This window comes from Lagopus muta, chromosome 1 (genome assembly GCF_023343835.1).
Source record: "Lagopus muta isolate bLagMut1 chromosome 1, bLagMut1 primary, whole genome shotgun sequence".
Classification (NCBI taxonomy): domain Eukaryota; kingdom Metazoa; phylum Chordata; class Aves; order Galliformes; family Phasianidae; genus Lagopus; species Lagopus muta.
Window position 1 is genome coordinate 20,783,487 of NC_064433.1, and position 24,227 is coordinate 20,807,713.

Genomic DNA, 24,227 nt, shown 5'->3' on the forward strand with positions numbered 1-24,227 from the left:
ACTCCAGAGATCTCAGTCAGACACGATTTCTTAAGGTTTCTAGATTTTGCTTGTTTTGTTTGATTTTCTAGTAATCCCCTCAAAGGCAGATTTCTTGTATGCTTTCAGCAAATACTGGGAAAGACAAACAACTGGACTTAACACATTAGGTTTCTCAATTGAATGCAAGACTATATATTTAGCAAGAACGCTGGAAGAATGCTGAAACAGATTTATTAGCTTATAAACTTAGTTACTTGTTTAAGATTCCCTATTGCTTCTATCCCTCAGGTTGTGTATTCCATTAGTAGATAAGGACAGATTTTCTGTGAATTCACAAAGTGCCTTCCATCCACACATAAGACTCCAGACTGGTCTTGTTTTTTAATGTAAGAATACATAGCATTTCCCAAATTAATGAATTATCTAATTAATTAATTTTTTATGTCTATGTGGAAAAGCTTCCTACTGTGACAGCTGTGATCTCTTTTACCCTACCATATCTCAGCAAAGCATTTTTCCTGTATTGAAAAGCAACACAGAAACCCTATCCTTAAAAATATTTAAAATGCATTATTAAGTATTATTCTTACAAATATAAAAAATAGTTCATTAAATAGGCATACTTTAAAACTGTAAAGACAGTCTAAAGACATTTAGCTCTTATGAGAATGCATTGTGATGTTTCCATTTATCTGATCCAGTTATGATCTGTTTTTTTTTAATTTGTGTTCAAAATATGTAGTACCTGAAATCTGCCATATTGTGCTACAGAAGAGGGCAGCTAAAGTGTTCTCAAGAGACTGTTTAGTCCTTACATAAAGATAGTATCTTGTGACTCCAAGGATGAAGACTTTACAGCCTCTGAAGACATTCTGTTCCATTTTTTAACTACCCTTATGACTCTGAAGTATCTTATAAATACCCAGTTAGTCTCATTGCTGTAATTTAAGCCCTTTACGTATCTTGTTCACTGTTCATTGAGCACAGCCTCATCCTTTTTATGTATTTGAAGATGGTTGTTTTATCCCCTAGACTGAATAATTTCTCCAGACTGTACAACATGAAGTTATTCAGTTTAGTTCCTCAGATCGTGTTTTATAGAAACATATGTGATCTTTGCTGATTTCCTCTGGACTTCACATTTGATTTTAATTCAGACTGAACCACAATGATCCAACCTTCATAAAGCACTCTGTCTGATCTCACTAGCAGAGAGTGGTGGAGAAACTTCATTGAATGTACTCACTGGTGGAGAGTAAATGTGGATTATTTTATCTCTCTGTGCCTTTCAGGATGGCATATGGCATTTTTTTGGTAATATTTAATATTGATTCAACATGTGATCTACCTCACAGCTCTGAAATCTCAATTTATGAAGTGCTGCCATCTCTCTGTACTTCCTATCTTGTAAAGCTTTACCTTGTTAAACTGCTTGCTTTTTTTTTCAGATCCTTTTCACTTAGGCAGTGTTATGTGGATTAAGTACTCTGACCTTCAGTGTAGCTCCAACCTTGTTCTATCCAGTGTTTACTACTCAAATTTCATCACTATATATTCTGTTTTATCATCCAAACTTTATTAAATACTTTTTACAAGTATCGAATAAAAGCAGACTGAGAATAAGCCCTTTCCAGGCCCCACCTTATACCATCCCTTCCATTCTGACAGCAAATCAATGACATGTTTTATCTTCCCAGAGTTTTCTGATATAATTCACACTCAGCCCTTCGGGGCTAGGTCTGTTTCAATAGGTTGCTTATGACTGAGAGTGTAATTTGAGATGGTGTCAAAAATCTTTCTAATGTTAAGATAAATGACAACTACCCACTTGTCTCTCATCCACGATGCCTGTTATCTTCCCACAGAAGGAAATGTGACAGCTTATTGTTGACAGATCCCTGTTGGCTATTATTTGTCTTGTTTATTTGTTTTATCTGTTTTCAAAATGTGTTTGTTTATTTCTTTTGGGATTTATCTGGGAATTCAAGTTAAACCAATAATTCAGTTAATTTGATAAGTCCTTGACTTGTTGTCCCCTTTTCATAGCATAAGCACTATATTTGTGGATACCCCATCCCTGGAGATGCTCAAGGCTGGGTTGGATGGAGCCCTGGGCAGCCTGAGCTGGTGGGTGGCAGCCCTGCCCGCACCAGAGGTCTGGAACTGAGTGGGCTTTTTGATCACTTGCAACCAAAGCCATTCAATGATTCCATGGTTTACAATTTGGAAGTTTTCCATACTTTCCCATAGAGTCTAAGTTGTTTTCCAACTCCTCAGTTAGTTATTTGCGTATCATAGAATAAATCTCAATATGCTTAGTTTTTATGGAAGTCCCTGACTTCCTGAAGTGCTCTTATTTAGAATGTTTATCATTCTTTCCTTAGCAACAACGATTATTTCTTTCCTCCTCACCCTTAGTAAACGCACTGGGTAGTATTTTCTCTAGCTTAAACGTCTTCTGCATTGACCTGATTTTTTCTGAAATAGAGTTAATTTTCCTCCTAATAGCTTTTCTGGTCCTCAGTTTGAGATTTAGGATGAGAATAACGTTGATAAGACATTGATGTTTTAGTTGTTGCAAAGCAGTGCTAAAAGTCAAGGATGTTTCAGCTTCTAATGCTGCCCTGCCAGTAAGGGGGCAGAGAGCAGGGAGGGGACAGAACCAGAAAAGCTGACCCAAACAGGACATCCCACATCATGTGATGTCATATTGAACAATAAAACTTGAGGAGTTGGTTGGGAGAGCTAATGCTGCTTGGAGTCTGGCTGGGGCATCAGTTGACATGTGGTGAGTAATTGCATTGTGTGTCACTTTTTTTGTACACCTTTTTGTCATTATTATTCTTTTTCTTTTCCATCCTATTAATCTTTATCTCAACCCATGTAATCTACCTTTTTAAATTCTCTCCCCTCATCCCACTGGGGCAGGATTGAGCAAATAGCTGCATGGTGCTGAGCTGCCTGCCAGTTTAAACCACAACACACATGCTTGTTTTTTCCCTGCCAGATCACTAAGTCTCTCAGCAGAATTTTCAATTCAGTTATTGACACTTCATTCTTAGCTTCAGCAGAGGCTTGGCAGAGAGCTCTCCCCCTGCTGCTGAAAATCTTAGTATAAATCACAGTCTGTTTGTTGCCATTTCTGAAATAGCTCAGACTTTCAGACTTTCTACATGTGATTTTGTTACCTGGATGGAGCTATGTTTGAAAGCTCTCTGTGATTTCCTTTTTTTATGTAGTGCTGAAAATCTAAAATGAGTAGAATGGAAAGATCTGACTGTTCCCTAAATGGAGCTGACAAAGGTGGCACGAGCTATTATAGTGCAAGCTACCTTAGAGCAATGTCAAAATCTACATCTCAGTGTTTAGGACTTTGCGGTGCTTCAGGGTAGAAGATACTGCACGCATTAGCAGCTATTTTCCTTTAAAAAGGTTAGACAAATAAATCAGGAATGGTTTAGTGATACTTCTCTTGAAGTGGGGAAATAAATTTGAACCCCACCTTTCAATTGGACTTGTCTGTTCCTCTGTCACAGTGAATCGTGTCACAGTTCTGCTGAGGAGAGTGCACCTTTGATCAAAATTTCAAGTGCTTCACTTTGCTGAAATGCTTTTTGGAGATTGAGGACCATAAGATCACGTGACCTTCCAGCTCTGTTTCCTGTTATTCTTTGGGTGGTCAACTTTGTGCTTTCTGTCTTGCCGACACTCGTGCTTGAATGGAAATATTTGAAATAAATAAATAAATAAATAAATAAATAATGTTTGGCTAATTTATAGTTTAGAAGAAAGAAATAAGTAATATTAAACATTTATGTCCTTGTTGCCATAACTTCACTGAAATTATTGGACTGGTCTAAATCTGAGTTCTAGTGCAGGACATAGTATCTATCAAGAAGTCCATCATGAAAGTGTTCAGGAGCAGAATTCCCCCAGTGACTAAAAATATTTATGGTGACTCTTTTTTTCATTAGAATAAAGGGGTCTTTCAGTGAATTAGCCAGCAACTAAAGATGAAAGCCATTTACATTCAGATGGTGTTTGTGATTAACCCCTTCTTTCTCTTAACTCTGAGGAGTGGAAATGACGGTGAATCCAAGCAACACTGAGAATGAAAGGTATCTACAAATTGATGGGAATATACTCTGAAGCACTGGATTGGACAGATCTGACTCAAAACAGTAACTTAGGCAACTTTAATTAAGAGCAATAGGTTTGATAAGGAGAAAGTTTGTTGTGGATTTTAGAAGCTTTATCAATAAATGCAACTACTCCATTAAACTAATGATAGCATGGATCTCGTGCAGAGCTAAAAATAATCCCTGGACACATTGGGAATGATGTTAAGGAAATCTTTGCCAGGGCTGAACTCCTTTTATTTTCTCAAAGTGCTACATTTTTGAAGTATGTTACAGGCTGTTTCTGCTTGATCTACAAGAAAAAGAGTATTCCCAAACCTTGAGGTTCAAACAGACTTAATACTGGTAAAATCTTATCACTTGACAGAAAAAGGATGAAGGTGAAGATTGAGGGTTTCCTTTCAAAGTAGCATTTTTCCTTTTAAAAAAAAAAATCTGATGATAATGGTTATAGGTTTGTTTCTTTGTTGTTTTTGTTTGTTTTATTTTAATTTGAGAGTTTTAAAACATACTTTATTTATAGGTAGTTATGGCTTGATCTGCTTTTAGTAGAATATAATGACTTCAGTCGCCATGCATGCATCATAACTTATATAGGAATAGGGCAACAAAATGCTCATTAAAATCTCCCCAAGTGCATTCAAGTCCATGTAAAGGCAGTGAGGCTTTCTGAGTAATGATATTCAATAGAAGCTGTCTATTTGAAAATTATCTGCATAAAGAATAACTTTAGAAACCTGATTTGCAATCTGATCCCTTCATAATAATGATATATTTTTGAAATACATACGAGTCCTTGTAAATTACTTTCAAAAAATCTGAAGTCTGCTGATGTCATCTTGAATAGGATATTTCTATGTCATAAAACTATTAAGGAAATGACTGGGAGGAGGGAGAGGATATGGTCTTGTTTGGAAATAAAGAGCCTATCTCCAGAGGCAGTTGCTTTAATAGTAATTAATATTCATGTTTCCAAAAGAAAAAAATATATTGCTTGTACTGAATAGAAGTGCCTACAAGGTTGCAGTAAATTTCCATCTAATATTTGAACTGAGCAGTAACAGTAGCTGTTTACATGATGACCTGCTAATTGCTACAGTTTGTGCCAGTCTACTTCCCAAGACACCTGAGAATAAAAAGTGATTTTCCTTGCATTGTGTGCGCAATAAAAAATCTGGCATCTAGCAAATCAAAGAGAATGCATTCCAGCTCATACTTTTATATTAGCAGTCTATTAGAATAGTAGAATAGCTTGGGTTGGAAGGGATCTTAGAGATCATCTGGTTCCAACCCTCTGCCATGGGCAGGGTTGTCCACATCATTTAGTGTCAGTACTTCTGGACTCCACAAGTGCCAGCCAAATCAGAGTTAGAGAAAAGTAGTCTTTAACATAAACAGATCCTGAACTGTGTGCAATGACCAGCATTTTAAGGCTTGGGTTTAAAGTCTGTAAAACACTACTCTGTAGACTGTGATACAATAGTGTGATAATTCTTTGTTTATGATTTTCACATTATCCTCTCCCATGTAAATACTGTATGATTTAACTAGCAAGGCTGTTTTCTTAAAGTCTCAGCACACTGAGTGTGCTATCAGTGGAACATACTTCCACTGATAAAGCAAGACTGATATTTAACTTTTTCTGTTTATGATCACAAGAAAATTGATATCTTTTTGCACTATTTTCTCTTTGCACATATCATCTCCTTTTACTTATTTGTTTGCTTTGTGTCAGCTGAGACTTAGTTGTCAATGTAGACAGAACATTAAAAATACGTTCTCTTACATAGAGACTGTGGCTATGGGAAGCTGGAAATGAGAAGAAAGATACTGACATGCTGAGGGAGCAGAACAGTTACAATGTTTCTTGTATAAATTCTTTGAAATAGATTGCTCACTTTTAAAAGAAAAAAAGTGTTTTAATTATGCATTCTGATATAAGTACTTGCCAAGCAAAAGCCCTTCTAGACCTGAGAGATGGAGATAAGTTTAGGCTGTGGCATCACTGAGATTCAGAAAATAAAATATCTCTACTTAAAGATTTTACCGCATTTTAAAATTACCTAAGTGCTTCCACTGCTCTTGTCTGCATGACAGCTTCCCTCCAGACTGAGGGAAAGGTGAGCAAAGCTGAGGTTCAAGCAGATTACGTAACTTGCCCAAGGTCACCAAGAAAGTCAGATTATAACAGAGCTATATATACTCTAAGCAAATCATAGAATCATAGAATCACTGTGGTTAGAAAAGACCTTAATGATCATCAAATCCAACCTCACCAAACCACACTACCCTAACAGCCTTCTACTAAATCATGTCCCTGAGTACCGCAGCCTTCTACTAAATCATGTCCCTGAGCACCGCATCCAAATGGACTTCAAACACATTCAGGAATGGTAACCCTACTCCTAACCACCCTAACCCTGACCCTCAACCACATCCCTGGGGAGTCCATTCCAGTGCTTAACAACTCTTTCTGTAAAGTTTTTCCTGATATTTAATTTAAACCTCCCCTGGCGCAACTTGAGTGACACTAAAGACCAAATCTGTGCAACTATTCTGCAGCACTACTTTCAAATAATGTATATTTTACCTTCCCCCCTGGTTTTTTCCCCTCTTTGTATACACTCAGGCTTCTCAGACTCTTCTTCAGTCATGTCTGACATTTGACTGCATTAGTTTTCAACTGGTGTTTGGTAAAAACAAAGAAACAATCCCATGTTCTTTACAAATATTTAGGAATATCGGTGCCTCGGGTTCCAGAGAAAGATGTCAGTTGTTAGGAAAACATCTGTATGTGGTGAGCAATGTAAATAATTCTAAGAAATTACAGAAAATTTCTTGATCATAGTGATTTGAGACTGCAGTTGACAATCTGAATTCACTCTTGTTTATTTTGTAGTGTCTTCCTTTCAAGTATATTTTTTGCCCTTGACTTATTTCCATTCTGCACGTGCTTGCTTAAATGTTTGAAAGTTTAGTCTGTAAGAATGCCCAGCTATTCTCTAGAGGAATAAAATCTGTCTAGCAGACTGAATACAATGATCATTATATTTAGGCTCATAACGAATTCACTTCAGTTGAACCAGTTTTCAGTTTAATTTTGGTGTGCGATGGTTCAGATGACTTGATTGGACAAGGTACATTAGAGACTGGAACTTCTACTCTGAGAGTAGATGCATTAGACAATTCAAAAAGCTAAATATTTGACTAAATTGCCTTAACTCAGTCACTTGCTGTGCTCTTCTGATGCACTTTTTTGTCAGAAGGGAAATACTTCCAGAAACTTGAGTCAGACATAAGTCTAGCTCTTAGTAACAGCAGCAGGGAATGTTTCAAGCTTTTGTCATTTTTTGTAACTGAGAATCTGAATGTGTTTTAAAAGACATATGAAGTTGTATGTGAGAGTCTTTATGCTTCTGAAGATCTTTGCTAAGTAGTCAAATAAGATGTTAGCTTGCTCCTACATTTCTTGCAGAATACACTGTTTATATTCCCCTGTCTGTGTTTTGCATAATTCTATTCATTAGAATAACATTTGTAAACATGTATTTTTCATTTTTAGATACATTTCTAGCTCTGAGATAAGACTTCAAAAATGGAAATTCCTGCAATTGATAGTGCAACATAATCCAAAACATTAAAATACCATCCAGCTAAGTCCTCGATATAAATCCTCTGAAGTTTATCAAAGTGCTCTGTATTATTACCCCTTGGTGAATTACGCAATTGATAATTATCTCCATTATTGTAAAGAATGAAAAACAGACTGTTCTTGTATATTTAAATGGTTCAGAAATTGTATGTGACCTATTAACAGCATTTTGATCGGTCTCCTTCAGTTGCTTGGAGCATTGCTAGATGAATGAACTGCTCAATTGTTGGAGGAATATAGGTGCCAGGAATGTGAATGTGATTTTTGTACAGTGGCATGTAAATCTCATCTTGTTTGATCCCATTTCTCGAATCATTAATTTTTAGCTTTGTTATTAGATATTAGAGAAAATTGTATTTGTAATGTTCATGAAGGATAGAGGTGTTTACTCAATTTTGATATGAAATGGTATTTCTTCGGTGTTTTGATGGTTTAGTGAACTGTGAACCTTAGTGCTGCAAATTAAAGCAAATTGCCACTCCATCAGGCAGATATCTCACATAAGGATGATTTTTATGTCTATTTAAATAGCAATGAAGCCATTCTCTTTCTGTATCGTGATGTATTTTGTAGAAATTGAATATGTGCCTTACAGACATGCTGTCACAGTCTTTCAGATATTTTTATTGTAGTAAGTATTGGAATTGTTGAAAACAAAATCTGGTGACAGGGGAACGTGAAGCATTCCATGACAGCAGATCAGTCTATCAGACACTGCAAATTCAATGCAGCTACTAAAATGAAGTTGATAATAATCACTATTAAATTAATTGTATTAATGGTAATAAATACAGACCCAGCCAACCCAGCCCATCTGATCTAAAAAAATGTATTTTACACTGAATTTAGTCTTGTCATATGTCATACTGTAGTGAAAAGCAGCTAGCAGATGTCACATGAAAATGAAAGTTACAAAAAAAAGTCTTCTATTATCCAAGTTTACCTAAGGCTACTTAAAGAACTGAGATTCACACAGCTCTAGCAGGGTCTGAGCAGTATAAAGACTGCTAAAGACTGAGAAATTTTGATCAATAAGGGCTGAAGATCTGCATTACTTTCTCACATTTTGTTTTAATGTCAAAAAAACCCTTCTCTTATTCCATTTCTGTGTGTGTGGTCTTGTGTTCCTTGTCATTTTCATTTCCCCATGAGAATCCTGTTTAAAAATGTATGACTAAAGTTAAGCTATTCTGATGTTAGTTTTGCAGTATTTGAATTTATAAATCATTTTGGGGCAGGTTTTCCAAACCATTTAGATGATAAAAACTGTATATGCAAAGAGAGTAGGATTTTCAACAAGAGATAAAGCGTATAGGCTCCCATTTAAATTAATTAACTCAACTGAACAATTTCCCCGTGGCAATTTTGAAAATTCCACTGCTACGTGTTTCTGTCTACGTAAAAAATAATCTGGTTTTCGAAGGAGGCTAAGCATTCAGAAATTCCTTTTGAATTTGATGACAATTATAGGTATTCAGCAGTTCTGAAAATTATACAGTGTGCATGACTGTATGCTCCAAAATGTCTCTGATGATCCTCCTCTTTCTTGTATATCAGTTCCTACTATCATATATTATCTAAATTTAATCTCAGAGAAGATGTGGGTTCACTAGTGCTGTAATCTGTGGATAGAAAAATAATGACACAGGTGAATATTCTGCACAGATTCAAGAACTCAGGAAGGTGATACATACGTTTGATAACTGGAAAAACGAATAGAGCTTTAAGAGCTTTGTTGTAATAAAGTCTTTGAATGTTTTTCTTTATTAAATTCATATGGAAAAAAAAAATAGACCAAGAATACAGACAAGGAGTGCTGCATGTTATGGATATCTGGAAATTACTGGAATAACCAGAAGTAGCATGGCTTTTCAGTGAACTGGATTGCTTCTGGCTGAAATGAACAGAAGATACTCCCCAGAAGGACATCTCAGTCTTCTTTAATCATTACTCAGTTTAATCATTAATCAGTCCCAAAAATGTCCTTAAATGGACTCAGGGGTCTCACTGGGTTGCCCATGTGAGCATGTTCCTCTTCATTACCATGCAGTCACTTGTTTGCCCTTTTGCGTGTCAAATGGCAGTCAAGTCCTGCACTGTGCAGAAGAAGGGACAAAGGAGACAAAGAGCCAGTCTGCATGGTTCTCTTGTATTCAGCCTGTGTAGTTCAGTGACATGGTACTCAAAGGAAGGAAAAGAAGGCTGGACATGCTACATTGTGGTTTTCTCTCAAATCTGTTGAAAAATGACTGCAAAAATAAACCTTTAAGGCCAAAATTATCCCTCTTGGAAAGCTGTCCCCATTCTGTCCTCCTCCAGAAGGAGCTGTAAACACTCCTGACACGTGAAGTGTTCTTACTGCTGTTTCACTTATAAATGAAACCTCTAAATTGAATGAAAGTGCTAAGTACTTAGTAGACAAGAAGAAAGTGAGTCCTTCATGTTTGAGTGCTTACTACCTAACAAAGGAATAAAAGATGGAGATGGCAGAGCAAATCTAGTGCCTATAAGAAATTATTTGCAAACCTCTCTGGATCACTCGGTGTGACCTCCTGCAGAACACACTGTTACTAAGGGTGGGCTAAGAGTTGCTGGGACTAACTTGAGTGATAATTTTAAGCCAGAGTGGGGAAAAAAATTATGTGGGGATTATGCACGAAAATTAGACAAGAGCATGAAAAAAAAAAGCACATTTATTTTGTTAATGCTCTGCTGTGAGAAATCTGGGACTTCCAAAGAAAAACTGCTCTGTGTGCATCTGCTTTATACTACAAAAACAATCTTGGAATTTTTAAATCAGGAGAACTAAAGTGTAGTCATGACATCTTTTTCCATTATCATTCAGAAAGCAGCATATACTCATTTTTGTCTTCTAGAAATGAAAACAAAACTCCTTTGTGAATTTTCAAACTCAGAAAGTAAAAAAGTGTGAAATACCAACTTTTGTGGAAGACATGGCATTACATTTCCTATATATTGATAGTTTTTTCTGACACTTTTTGTTCTGACAAAACTGATGCAAGGAGATTTCAGTCTTTTTCTTCATTGTGCCAAGAACTTATTTGAAACTCATGTAACCTTATTTTGTAATTAAATGTTTGAGAGCTAGCGGTACTTATATTTGCATATGATTAACTTTTAAAGCGCTGTGTACAGGGTTTTTTGCTTTTAAAGCAGCCATGAGTCAATAAATATCCTTACAGATGTCAATTTGGTCAGCAGTAAAGAGGTAAATAGAAACTAATGACACTCATCAAGCCAGTGGCATGAATGATTTATTGGACACAATCATTTAACACTTTCATAAAGTCAATACATGGGGAAGAAATAGGTTTCTTATTATGGTAAACTGCATTTGAACTGTCAGCATGTAGTGATTTATGACGAACGTGTGGCCAGGATTAGGATATTATAAATGGGAGTAAATAGAAGGCTCATTAATTTTTTATACCCGCAGGTAGAAGACATGCAGTGGGCTAATAGAGAGCACACTCATCCGGCATCTGTCTGCAGCCTACCCTGTAAAGCTGGGGAAAGAAAGAAAACCGTGAAGGGGGTGCCCTGCTGCTGGCACTGTGAACGCTGCGAAGGGTACCACTACCAGGTGGATGAATTCAATTGTGAACTGTGCCCCATCAATAAGAGACCGAATGCCAACCGTACAGATTGCCAGCTTATCCCCATAATCAAACTGGAGTGGCATTCCCCATGGGCCATTGTGCCCGTCTTCATAGCTATCCTTGGGATAATTGCCACCACCTTTGTCATCGTGACGTTTGTCCGGTACAACGATACTCCGATTGTTAGGGCCTCTGGAAGGGAGCTCAGTTATGTGCTCTTGACTGGGATTTTTCTCTGTTATTCCATTACTTTTTTAATGATTGCCACTCCTGATACAGTGATCTGCTCATTTCGGAGGATCTTCCTAGGACTCGGCATGTGTTTCAGCTATGCTGCCTTGCTTACCAAAACAAATAGAATTCACAGAATATTTGAACAGGGTAAGAAATCAGTCACAGCTCCCAAATTTATTAGTCCGGCATCCCAGCTGGTGATCACTTTCAGTCTCATATCCTTGCAGCTTATTGGAGTCTTCATCTGGTTTGCTATTGATCCACCACACACCATAGTAGATTATGGAGAGCAGAGGACTCTCGAACCAGAAAATGCCAGGGGAGTTCTCAAATGTGACATTTCAGATCTGTCTCTCATTTGTTCCCTTGGATACAGTATTCTCTTGATGGTCACATGTACTGTTTATGCTATTAAAACAAGAGGGGTTCCAGAGACCTTCAATGAAGCAAAACCCATTGGATTTACTATGTACACAACCTGCATAATTTGGTTAGCTTTTATTCCAATCTTTTTTGGTACGGCCCAGTCAGCAGAGAAGGTAAGTGGTGAATTTACAAATCAAATACTGTAATTTTTTTTTGTCTTGCAATACTTGTAAAACTGCAACATTTTCGCTCTGAAGATTTAGTAATTCTCAGTGCTAATTATGAACAGTCTCAGGATTCATAGAAAATAAAGTATGTGATTCAAATGGTAGGTTTCCTGCATTTCAACACAATGTATTGAATGTGACTGTGGATAATAATGTTGGTATTTTCTTGCTATATCCTTACTTTAAATGACTGTTTCTGTTGATGCTCATTTACTGCCCTTCTCTGATGCTCCAGCCTGTTACATGAAGCACTATAAATCTTTATAATCCACAGATCTGATAGCAACGGCTATGTTTCAGAAGTCCGAGAAGATCAATGTACATTTGTCAAAAATAATAAAGAAGAATGCCTGGACAGAATGAAAACAATTACTATTCCCTCTGATTGACACATATAATTTAAATAAGATAGGATTGAATGAAGCATAGGTGAAATCACTTAAGGCACTTATTATTGTCTCAGAGGGAAAACTTTTTCCTGATGTTTTAATGAGAAGTTCAACATTGCACGCTTGGTTATATGTTATTCCTTTTTCAGTTGGCACAGTTCTTTCCTGGTGTCAGTCATGCTGAGACCATACAAATCATATCATTTAACTCTCCCTCTCTCTGTTCTAATGGGAAGACAGGGATAAATATATATTGTGTGAGTTTTAGTCATCTGATAGTGATGAAGAGAATGAGTTAGGCAGGAAAGAGCAATAATAGCAACATCCTTCAAAACTGCAAATCTGTAAGATTTGGAAAAATAAAGTCTTTACTCCTTTACACAAATTCTTTTCTGTTTTACCAGGTGATTTTTATAATGTTTTTAAATACATGTATTGAATTTAATTAATTCAGTTGGAAAAGTTAGCATGTACCCACTTCTAATTGCTCAAAAGTTTAACATGTTCCTGGTTCAGGTTACACTCTTGCTTGTAGAATAAAGAAATAGATCCATATGTGTTTTAAAAAAAGTCTGTTAATTCACATGGATAAACTGTCTGGTGAAAAGTGTGTGGCAGAAAAAAACATTTTCCACACTAAAAATTGAAGTAAGCAGGCTTAGTGAATTGGATAAGTCTTGATTTCCACAGCTATTTGTATTAAATCAGAATAAATGAGTAATAAGATAATGACATATTATAGATACACCACAGATTTTAAAAGGTCTCTTTGATATAAGAAAACAGATTCAGGTGCATTGTATTTAAATTCTGAATTTCTGTGGGTGTGCTCAGTTTTAAGTTAGAAAAAGACTTTGTAGCACATTTGTTTTAACAGCTTGGTCTAGTAAGTTTTATGGTAAGTACCTATAACAATACAAATGCATTTCTGAGTATTGAAACACAGAAAATATTACTTGGCTGGAAACTGGGCAATGAGGTCTGATTTACACCATTGTTTCATCTTAGCTTGTAGTAAAGGATGATTTTGGTTTTGACATCTGTAGATGGGATTGATGAATATCTCTTTTGCATTTGTCATGTGAAACCCAAGACTAAATGCATAAATTATACTAAATCACACAGCTAAATTTCACTTCTTAGTTGTCTTCTTTAAAAATGATTTCTTATTCTTCAGATAACTTTCAGGAAGAAGAAAAGCAAATTAATATGCTAATGCAGTAGTCTTGTAATTCAAATAATTATTTTCACAGTGTTTCTACTTTTGGCTGCAAATAAAAACATATTTAGACACAGAATATTACAGACATAATCATAATAGCTCGTGCCTTCATACAGTTAATGGTTTATTTGAAGAGGAAAAAAGGTAGTAGCCTAGTGCACACGTACATATATTGTCAGAGTATACTCCAACTTGGAAGGGACCTTAAATATCATGAAGTTCCAGACCCCTTGCTATGGGCAGGTTGCCAATGACTGGATCAGCCTGCCTAAGGCCCCATCCAACCTGATCCTCCAGCGATGGGGCATCCACAGCTTCTTTGAGCAGCCTATGCCAGTGCCTCACTGTCCAGCGAGTAAAGAATTTCCTTCTAACATCTAATTTAAATTTCTCCTCTTTTAGATCAAAACTGTTTCCCCCTGTCCTGTCACCATCTACCCTTGTAAAAAGTCAGTCTCCCTCCTGTTTTTAAACACCATTTAATTACTGGAAGGCTGCGTTGATGTCTCAGCAGAGCCTTCTCTTCTCCAGGCTGAACAAGCCCAGCTCCCTCAGTCTTTCGTCATAGGAGAGTTGCTCCAGCTCTGGAGCGCTCTGATATCTTTGTGGTGTTTTCTGGACCCACTCCAAGAGCTCTATGTCTTTCATGTGTTGGGACCCAAGCGATGCCTGGATGGAGGTTTCTCAGTATTATACAGCACCTAGAGAAGCATTTTTAAACCAAACTAATATATTATTGAATGTCTTATTTGAGATTTTTTGTATTGTTAATCTTGGAGGCCTTTTCTAATCGAATTGATTCAAAGAATTTATGATCTTTTTTGAAGACTGAAGAAATTAAATAAAAAAGCAGACATTTTTTTTCATGCTTACGCACTTTGCCATTGATTTTAAAATCTATTTTTTAATGGGTTAAATTTGTTTGGAGAGAATGAGCAGTAAGTTGAGGAACTTCACATACTCTTTATAGCAATGGTTCCTTTTTTGAAATGTTGACTGTAATGAAATTTAATGTAGCATTCGTTACAAGCCAGGTGTATTTCAGAATAGCATTTAATTGTGCTTTTGAGTTTAAACTTACTACTTTTGGAATAGGGTAGGCAAAATTTCTCCAGAATGTTTTTCAAGCACTTCTGTTTTCTTAAATATTAGTAGAACTTTAAACAGTAGGAGAAATCATTATGCATATGTGGAAAAAGATTTCATATTAATAAACTATGCTATGAACACAGATTATGTAGAACGCTTTGAGAATCATTTTTATTTCACTGTCAGGATATTTCCACTAATAAATGAAAATAAACAATAACTAAATGGTAAACACAGGTGTCTGGATCCAAAATTCATAAATAATTATGGAAAGGTTATCTTTATATTTAGTGGTTATTGAATCATTGCTCCCCAAATGTAACATTGCACAAAGACTCTGGGTGGAATGTAAAAGAGTCTAAGCCAGACTATGACTGTTGGTGTCTGTCAGACAACAGACATGCGTTGTTTATTGTTGTTTATGCGTTGTTTATTATTACATCTTCTTGAAGAAGATGTAAATAAACATCATAAGTATTTTTCCTCAGACAGACTGCTTTGTCTTTCAACCCAAACCAGTCTATGATTCTATGGTCTTGCTCAGGTCTCGGTTATGGTACATGGGCTGGGGAAAATATCTCTCATTGCTGGTTAGTATATTAAATATCTGAATATGCGTGGTGTGACACATCCATAAGGGAAAACATGCTAAAAAGCTGGTATAACTTGAGAAGACTGAGTAAGAATATTGATTTATAGACTTGACACTGGTAATTTTTTTAGTAGCAGTTTCCAACATGTACCATTTCTATGCATAAGTTATGTAAATTTACATATGCTTAAAACTAATACAAAATTGAAAAAAAGACTAAATAATAATCAATGAAAGATTAAAAAAAAATCCAAAATAACCTTCACACCCCAAGTTTGGTGGCTTTTATGGATCTCCTTGTTCATTCTTTGTCCTTGTTCTCAAGTAGAAGAACAAAAAAAAAGCGTATGTGATTAAGCATGACATTTTAGGTTATTTCTGTGGATGTTCTACAGAGAACTATATGAACTATATAAGCATTGACTTTATGTCCCTTTATGTCTTGTGTGATTTTTTTCATTCGTTATTTTGTTTGTTCACAATCAGACCATTTTGACAGCTGCTGTTGTTAAGAAAAGAATCCACTATCAGCAGTTAAATTATTCCAGTGCATCATTGAACTAAATGAAAAAAAAGAGAAAAAAAAAAAGAGAAAAAAAAAAAAAACCCTGTCATAAAGCACTATTTTCCTAACACTTGCATAAAAGTTAGTGAGATGTACTACTAAAAGAAACGAAGTTCTGTGAGAAGCATGCTGTCAGTTTAAGCTTCCAACTGCATCTATAAGCAGCAAGACACTTAAGTACTGGGATCATCTGGAACAGAGATGTCTAAAATGTCATGACTGGAATGCTGCAAAAAAAGAGTGATGTCAGCTGAGTGATTAAAAAAGATGTTTGAACCTCTGGGTAAAATGAAGTTACAGCAGCAGACTACACACACACACACAAAACAAACAAACAAACAAACAAACGAAAAACCCACTGAGGATTAATGTCTCTGTAAAGTACATTTATATTTTATAAACAAAGCTATTTTATTTTCCTTCTTCAAGAATTGACAGGTAGATTAATCACGCTCATTCAGAAATAATACAGGCATCATTTGTTATATTAACCTGGAAATATTCTGTTTTAAATGAGAAGATGAGTGTTTTTTTTTTCCCATACTGCAAGGTAAAACAGATTGTACTCTCTACTACAAAAAGAGGACCATAGAAAATGCTGAAAGATTTCCTTCTTCCATGCCTCATGGAAGAAATTGCAAGGTGCAATCTAATAAGGCAGATGAATTTTACCACAGTTTTGAGTTATTCTGACAACTTTGATCTTTCTTTTCATAACTGCAGCAAAAATAAAACCAGTAATAATGCAAGGTAGATGTCTTACCATAAATTATTATTCACATGATCTTACCAGAAGTGATTCTATCAGCCTACAGATGTGTTCCATCAGATACAGTCTTTAGCATACAAACAAACAAACAAACCCAAAACAAAGCCCTGCTAATAAGAATTCAGGTAGAAATGCTTTACTTCCCCCACATTTCAGCAAAACCACCTTTCTTTTCTTTCCTTTTTTTTTTCCCCTTACATTATGAATTCTTTGCTAAATGTATTCATGTGACTGTAAGAAAACAAAGCATCTTAATGATGCTTCAGGCTGTGTTAATGAAGCAGACTGAACTGAACCTTTTCTTCACCTCAAGGCATTCTCTTTTAATTCCAATCATACTAAGACATCTATCTCTGCAGGTAGTGTACATCACAAGAAAAAATTAAGAAAGATGACTTATCCTGTTAGTATTTATTTAATTTTATGAATAATATTTGGCTTAATATTTGATTAAACCAGAATCTTAAGTATCTCTTCAGAGGGATATTTAGAATGGTTTTTACTTTTTATTTTTATGGAATCCAAAATTAGAAGATGGCTGAAATACTTTCCACGTTCCATAAATTATCATTTTTCAAACTGATTTCTGTACTTTTGATTTTTTTTTTTTTTCCAGAATCATTAGACTGTAGAAGAACTTGAAAGCTGGTTACAAAACTATAAATACTTGAATTTTTGCATGTTTTGGAAGTACTAGATTGTTGGACAGTAACCTCCCTCACTGTCACTGGAAATTGTGTAATTGTGTGTTAAGAAGGAGGAAGCTTTCCATGTATATTTATTTCAAAAGTCATTTTGTAGGATTCCATTGCACAACTTTTTTTTCTTTGGAAAAGCTGGAAAGTATCTTCTAGAATAAAAAGTAAAAGCTGTAAAAAAAATTAGGGAAAAGAGGTGGACTGGCACATTCTGAATACTGTGAACATTCAGAAGACTTTTTTCAGTTTCAGATTTTTCTTTGTATTCTTTTGAGTTGAACTTGAATTTGGGAAGCAAGGCACTTTTGAAATTGATTAATTTCACAACTTTTATAGTGATCCCTCTTAAGGTGAAAATGTTCAGAATTAGCTGTTAACTGTAACACCTGACTCGGCTTTCAAAAAAAAAACAAACCTTAAATCATAACACTTCTAAGCAGCATTTGTGACAAATAATGACTTTCATAGAAATTGAACTATACTATACTATAATTATCTAAATTGGAGTAAGAGATAATTAATCGGAAGGGATTGATATAGTCAGTTAAGTTGGTCTCTTGCGCAAAAAGATATCCCGAGCTCTATTCATCTAAATATTGTATATTGCACAGAGCACACTTGAGCAGTGGCCCAGGAGAACCTCATGAGGTTCAGTAAATCCAAATGCAAGATCTTGCACCTGGGTTGAAGCAATTGTGTTAGCAATATAGGCTGGGGGATAAAAGGATTGAGCAAAGCCGTGCAGAGAATGACCTGGGGCTGTTGGTAGATGGAAGCTGGACATGACCCAGTAATGCACCCTCACAGCCCAGAAAGCCAAACGTGTCCTGGGCTGAATCAAAAGAAGCAGGGCCAGCAGGGCGAGGGAGGTGATCCTGGCCCTCTACTCTGTGCTAGTGAGGCCTCACCTGGAGTACTGCGTCCAGATGTGGAGTCCTCAGTGCAGGAGAGACATGTGTCTGCTGGAACGCATCCAGAGGAGGGCCACAAAAAAAGATCTGAGGGACGGAACACTTCTCCTATAAGGACAGGCTGAGAGAGCTGCCATTGTTCAGCCTGGAGGAGAGAAGGCTCCAAGGTGACTTGATAGTGTCCTTTTGGTTTCTAAAAGTGATCTACAGGAAGGAAGGGAGCAGACTCTTTATCAGGATCTGTTGTGATAGAACAAAGGAAGAACAGTTTCAAGCTTAAGGAGGGTTACATTAGACGTAAGGAAAAAATCTTTTCAGTGAGGGTGCTGAGGCACACTAACAGATTGCTCAGTGATGTTGTTGATGCCGCATCCCTAGAGACTTTCAAGATGAGGCTAGATCAGGCCCTTGGTGACCTGATGTAGCTCTGCATGTCCCTTTTCATTGCAGGGAAATTGGACTACACAAGCTTTAAACATCCCTTCCAAATCTAAGGATTCTACGATTCTATGAATTGCTACATACTTTCCTTATTGCATTGTTTGATATGTTAACCTATGAAATATAGATTTATTTTTGAGAATAAGTAGATTTAAAATAAATTGCAGATTCATGCACAAAAATTAAATGAAGATTTTAGCTTTCTCTGTGGGGCAGTTAGATCCCTAGATTTCTTATTAGGTACTGCAAAGAAAAGTTCCTTCTTCTCTTCCTGACCCTAACACATAGGTATGACTTTCCACCTTACTTTACATGAAAGCTAGGTAGAAGGTTACTTACAGGCTGTGTTTCCCACTCAACAAAACCTTGTGGAGAATTGAATATATATACATTAAAATATTCTAGCCTCTGTAAAATTTTCTTGTTATTCAGCATGACTTTGATACATTCTTTTACTTGGTGAATGATGGACTTGGTACATGGTTAGTCGATGTATAATTTAAAAAACTCAACTTTGTTGTTATATGATATGCCCGCAGCCTTTAAGTTGTAATTTCATTTACCTGTTTAATATCATTTAAGCCACTTATTTAATAAGGTAAGCACTTTTCAGTTGTTCAGTAGAACACTCATGAATGTTCCTGAAGGTTGTATAGACTCTTTTCTCCTGCATGGCTGCATGTCTGTTCTAATATCAGTATGGTACAAGTGTACCTGACTGCATATAGTGAAGAGATATACACCTGTCACAAAACGGAAAACATCAGTGTTTAGCTTGTCTGACATGTTTTGCTTCTGGCCCAGTGAAGGATGGTAGCTTTAGGGTCTTTGGGAGAGGAGGACACAGGAAATGAGCTGCCAAAAAAATTACATTAGCTTGTGATCTTCATCATACCCTATTCTGGGGATTGTCAGAGTTGGTGATGTATGAAGACGGAGTGCTTGCTAGAAAATTTTTGAATATATTTTTTGGATACTTGCTGGCTTGTGTGATAAATTCCTCACTGTAAATGAGAAACAAAAACAACTTTTTGGAGCACAGGTAACTAAATGACTTCTCCATCTTCATCCACTTTAGATAATATTCCAAAATTATGCGTGGCAGTTTCTCAAATACCATAGAAGTCTCACAGAGATGATTTTGGAAAGAAATAAAGCCAACATATGATTTAAGTACCATATATCCAAGCTCACCTCATTAAAATGTTGGTCATTTCCCTGTGTTTTTTTCACTGCCAAAAAGCTGATCATTGCTGACAAATGCAGTTACAAGGAAATCCTTCCAGGTGTCCTGGGTATTCATTTCATAGTAAGAAAAAGATTAGTCTTTGGGATTCAGTTGTGTTTCATCTACAAGTCAAACTGAGAAATGGGATCCTCTGTGTAATTATTATGCATATGACAGCATCCAGTTCACTGTTTTGTATAAAAAGAAAAGGCAGGTAATATGTCTTAGAATTTAATCATGTTCTCAACTACTTTGTGATGTGATGGTCAAGCACTGAAATTGATGTCCCCCACAGTGCTTTTGAGTAGAACCATAGAAGACAGTTCCACTGTTCGTTAGAAGCAGAAGGCTTGACCAACTACAGACCTCCATTCGCAACAAAAATGCATTCAGGGGATGCATATGAAATGTTGTATCATGAGACCTTACCCAGAAAATGTATTCAGACAAATGCAGCTCCTGCCTCTTGTTTAAAATTCTGTGCAGTTCTTTATTCTGCATTCAAAGTGATGGGAATATGTAACAATTTTTATACTGAGCTGCCTAGAATGGAACTTATCCTTACAGAAACATATATATGTTCCAACAAACTCATGCAGGTGTCCATTTCAAATTGAAATATGTTCTTAAATTTAGACCAAAACATATTATGTGTTACTGGCAGATGAGTCCCTCATGAGTATGTTCAGTGCTGTTCTGAGGTCTAAAAGAATCATATTCATTTCAGCTACCATTCAAGCAATGATGTAACTTGCACTTTATAAATACTTAGGTAGTTAGGTCATTGGGAGGACTGGTTTCTTTTGGACAAGGCAAAAATAGTGATAACACAAAAGAGTGTAAAAAACTTCTTTAATCTTATCACAATAAAGATTTGAATTCAGTATGTTTTATTATATATATTTGTATGCATTTCAAATAAGAATGATATGATAAAAGCATGAAGAGAAAATATACCTATGGATACGAGAAAGTTAGTTACAACTATCTTTTCCATCCAATAAAAACAAGATCCAGCTCAGAAATTTAATTCATTGTCAGCCCATTGTAATTTGTGACAAATTTGTTATATACAATAAGATATTACAATTTAATATAGAGAACAATAACTGTTAAATGTGGAAATATTAGGAACTACAAAGTGTTTGTTGGAAGTCTGATTTCACATGTACTAGTGAGCTTTATGCTTACTCTTAAAAAGCCAAACCAACCCCTTCATGGGTATTATGGGAACACATCATTAATTAGGTCATTAACTCTCAATACGTATGTGAATGTGTGTCTGTAAGTATTCCATTTTGCATAACTATATGCTCTTTTTTGCATGGAAAAAGAACAGTTAGCTTAAATGACCAACTAAAAGCACTAATGCCAATAAATATATGACCAACCTCTGCAAAACAAAGACTTTAATTCCTCTATTAAAAAAAAAAAAAAAAAAAAAATCTCATTTACAGGGTCATACTGCATAAAATGACAATTGAGAAAACCATATCAGCTAAGCTGAGAGGGTCAAAATTTAACATTTTGAAACATATGGATAGAATTAAAGTGATGTTATCAGAATCACTGATAGAACTGATGTCATCACATCATAGTTTGGTTTTATAGAGAAAATGTCTTCTTCTGTCCTGCAGTATAACAAAAATAGCAGCAGTATGAAGAGAAGGAAACAACAGGATTTTATTGTTCTTTTTATAACTCCTCTGAACTCATGCAGAGTATAAGCAAATATTCACATGTATTGTGCATGCCATTCACAAAGGTACTGCACAGTATTTCACAGAAGGCAGGAAGGTCAGAAGGAGTTTAGAAGAGAAACAGGAAGCTGCTTAAAAGAGAGTATTTGATAGCAAATGCAGAAAAAGACTTGTACATCTGAAGCTGAGGGACACATGACATTATGAAAATGTCCTTTATACTAAGCTAGCACATGTAATTGAGTGGGGTATAGCAGAAGAGCTCACAGCAGGTAAAGCATCTATCTTCTAATCTAGTCATCAAAAAGACATGGACAAACCAATGTGGCATGATACAGAAATCACTCCCAAAGCTCCAAACTACTTTTCAGACAGTCTCTGTAAGGGATTTGTTTGCACCATATGTTTTCCTGAAAAGCTTATCTAATAAAATGTTGCTTTAGTAGAAGTACTACACATACTGTGCAGTTGAAAGTAGCACCCTCCAGAACTCATCATCTTCTATCTCATTGAACCATCTCAATGCATACAACTTTATTAATCTAAAAAAATCACATATCTCCATTAAAGCTTGCAGATTTCCAAGTTGGAATTTTTTTTTTTTTTTGCTATTCCCTCAGTACTACTTACCTTTTCAGTGAGATTTTTAATTACTCTTTCTAATTACCATTAACATCATCACCTTTGTCCTTACCAACTTTTGTTTTTTGTTACTGTTTATATAGTTTCCCCTTTTCTTAACTTATAATTTGCCCAAGATAGGAGAGTCATTCTGGACAATGCCACTTTTTTCCATGATATCCAAAATCTTAGTTCTTTCTTTCAAGACTGAGATGCCACAGTTATCCCAGTGTCTCTTCCTTTCCCTCTCATTAACAGTGTCGCTGACATTTTGTTGGTCAAGTTTGTACTCTCACCCTTAGGCTTAGCACAGTAGTTTTCTGACTTGCCTATATAAAATTCTTTCTTTCTTTCCATTTATATACACCCAGAATTCTGAAATCTGTCCAGGTTTTAGTTTATTTTTAGTGCTCCGCTTCTGAAAAATTCAGGTAATGACACAGTTCAGTTCGAGTGAATGGGAGTTTTGCCAAGGATGGCAAAAAAAACATGAAAACAAAAAAAAGAAACATGTAACTGCTCCAGTAGGTGTTAATTTGCCATTGAATCCTTAATTTTTACAGATTCCTTTTATTTTTCAAACTGTTGGAAGCTTTTTAAAAGTGGAATGTATAATTTAGAATTTTGTAAAATTTTCATCTGTTATGAAAAAATGAAATTTTGGAATTTTTCAGCATATTTTTCTTTGTTTCTCTAACATACAAGTTCACATACTCAAGTATGACTTAGTGTTACCTTGAGCTCATTATTTTGTGTACTTTCAATAAACAATCTCATAAGTCTTTTCATTCCTTCCCAGAGGAATCTGAGAAAGCAAAAAGTAGTATAAAAATGTACAGTAGACAGATTTGATTTTCTAAACATTCAAACCGGGAAAGGTACTAAAAGTGTAATGTCTTCAGACGGTGTCATAATTGTTTCACTGACAAAATAGAACTTTGGAAAGATGGAGGAGGTTTTTCATGTAGGAAATATAAATATGTTGTGTTTTTCCTTCTGTCTCCCTGGTAGGGATTTAAGAAGCAGATCATGTTGACTGTTTGCTTTTTTGGCCTTTCTCTTTGCTTTCTTGGAGATACGTGGAGAACTTGGTCAGGTTACATGCTAGACTGTGGGCTAGAGGGAAGCAATGTATGCTGGCATTGCTATAGCTGCACTTGCTGTAAGAAGATGGTTCAGAGCCAGATATTCTAGTATCACAGCAAGGCATTTTTGCATTTGACTATATCCATATTCTCTTAAGATCACCAGAATATATGAGAAAATGGCAAAACTGCACTTGAACAGGTCTCTTCTGCATGACAGGCTCATGTAGTTTCTACATCTCTCTGCTGGAAAAAGTTCTTATGTTTCAAAACAGTAACAGTAAGCTGAAGTGATCTAGATACACTTTTTTTTAATATATTATTGGAAAAAAGATAATACAAAGAGATTTTTTAAGTGCTGTGATTTTCATATGATGGAATGTACTAGTACATTTGAAAACGCTGTAAGGCTAATTAAATAATTTCTATCTCCTATGAATGAGTGAAATAAAAGCTTTGTAAAATGATGCTAGACTTTTTATCTGCAGAATGAGAATTATTAAGTGTGATTTTAATTGTGACATATGAATACTAACATAAACTCTTCGGGCATTTTTGCTCATGGATAAGCACACTTACTTCTCTTAATGTTATAGAAGTTGTGCACACATACTGACAGGAGACTCGACCCCTATGGTTGCAAAATGAAACTGTGGGCACCTCTCCAATACATGTAATGCCTCTGAGTCAATGCCAA

At 35.8% G+C, this 24,227-nt stretch overlaps 1 protein-coding gene across 8 annotated transcripts in view; it reads left to right on the forward strand.

Moving 5' to 3' along the window:
* The window catches only part of GRM8 (glutamate metabotropic receptor 8), a 329,240-nt gene that overhangs the window by 277,694 nt on the left and 27,319 nt on the right, over positions 1–24,227 (forward strand). For 7 of the 8 annotated variants that reach the window (XM_048937089.1, XM_048937011.1, XM_048937249.1 and 4 more), the window contains one exon: positions 11,231–12,166. The exons of the other annotated variant lie outside the window; for it this stretch is intronic. In XM_048937089.1, coding sequence (XP_048793046.1) covers positions 11,231–12,166 — 936 coding nt within the window. The remainder of the gene's footprint in view (positions 1–11,230; positions 12,167–24,227) is intronic. 8 annotated transcript variants of the gene reach the window in all.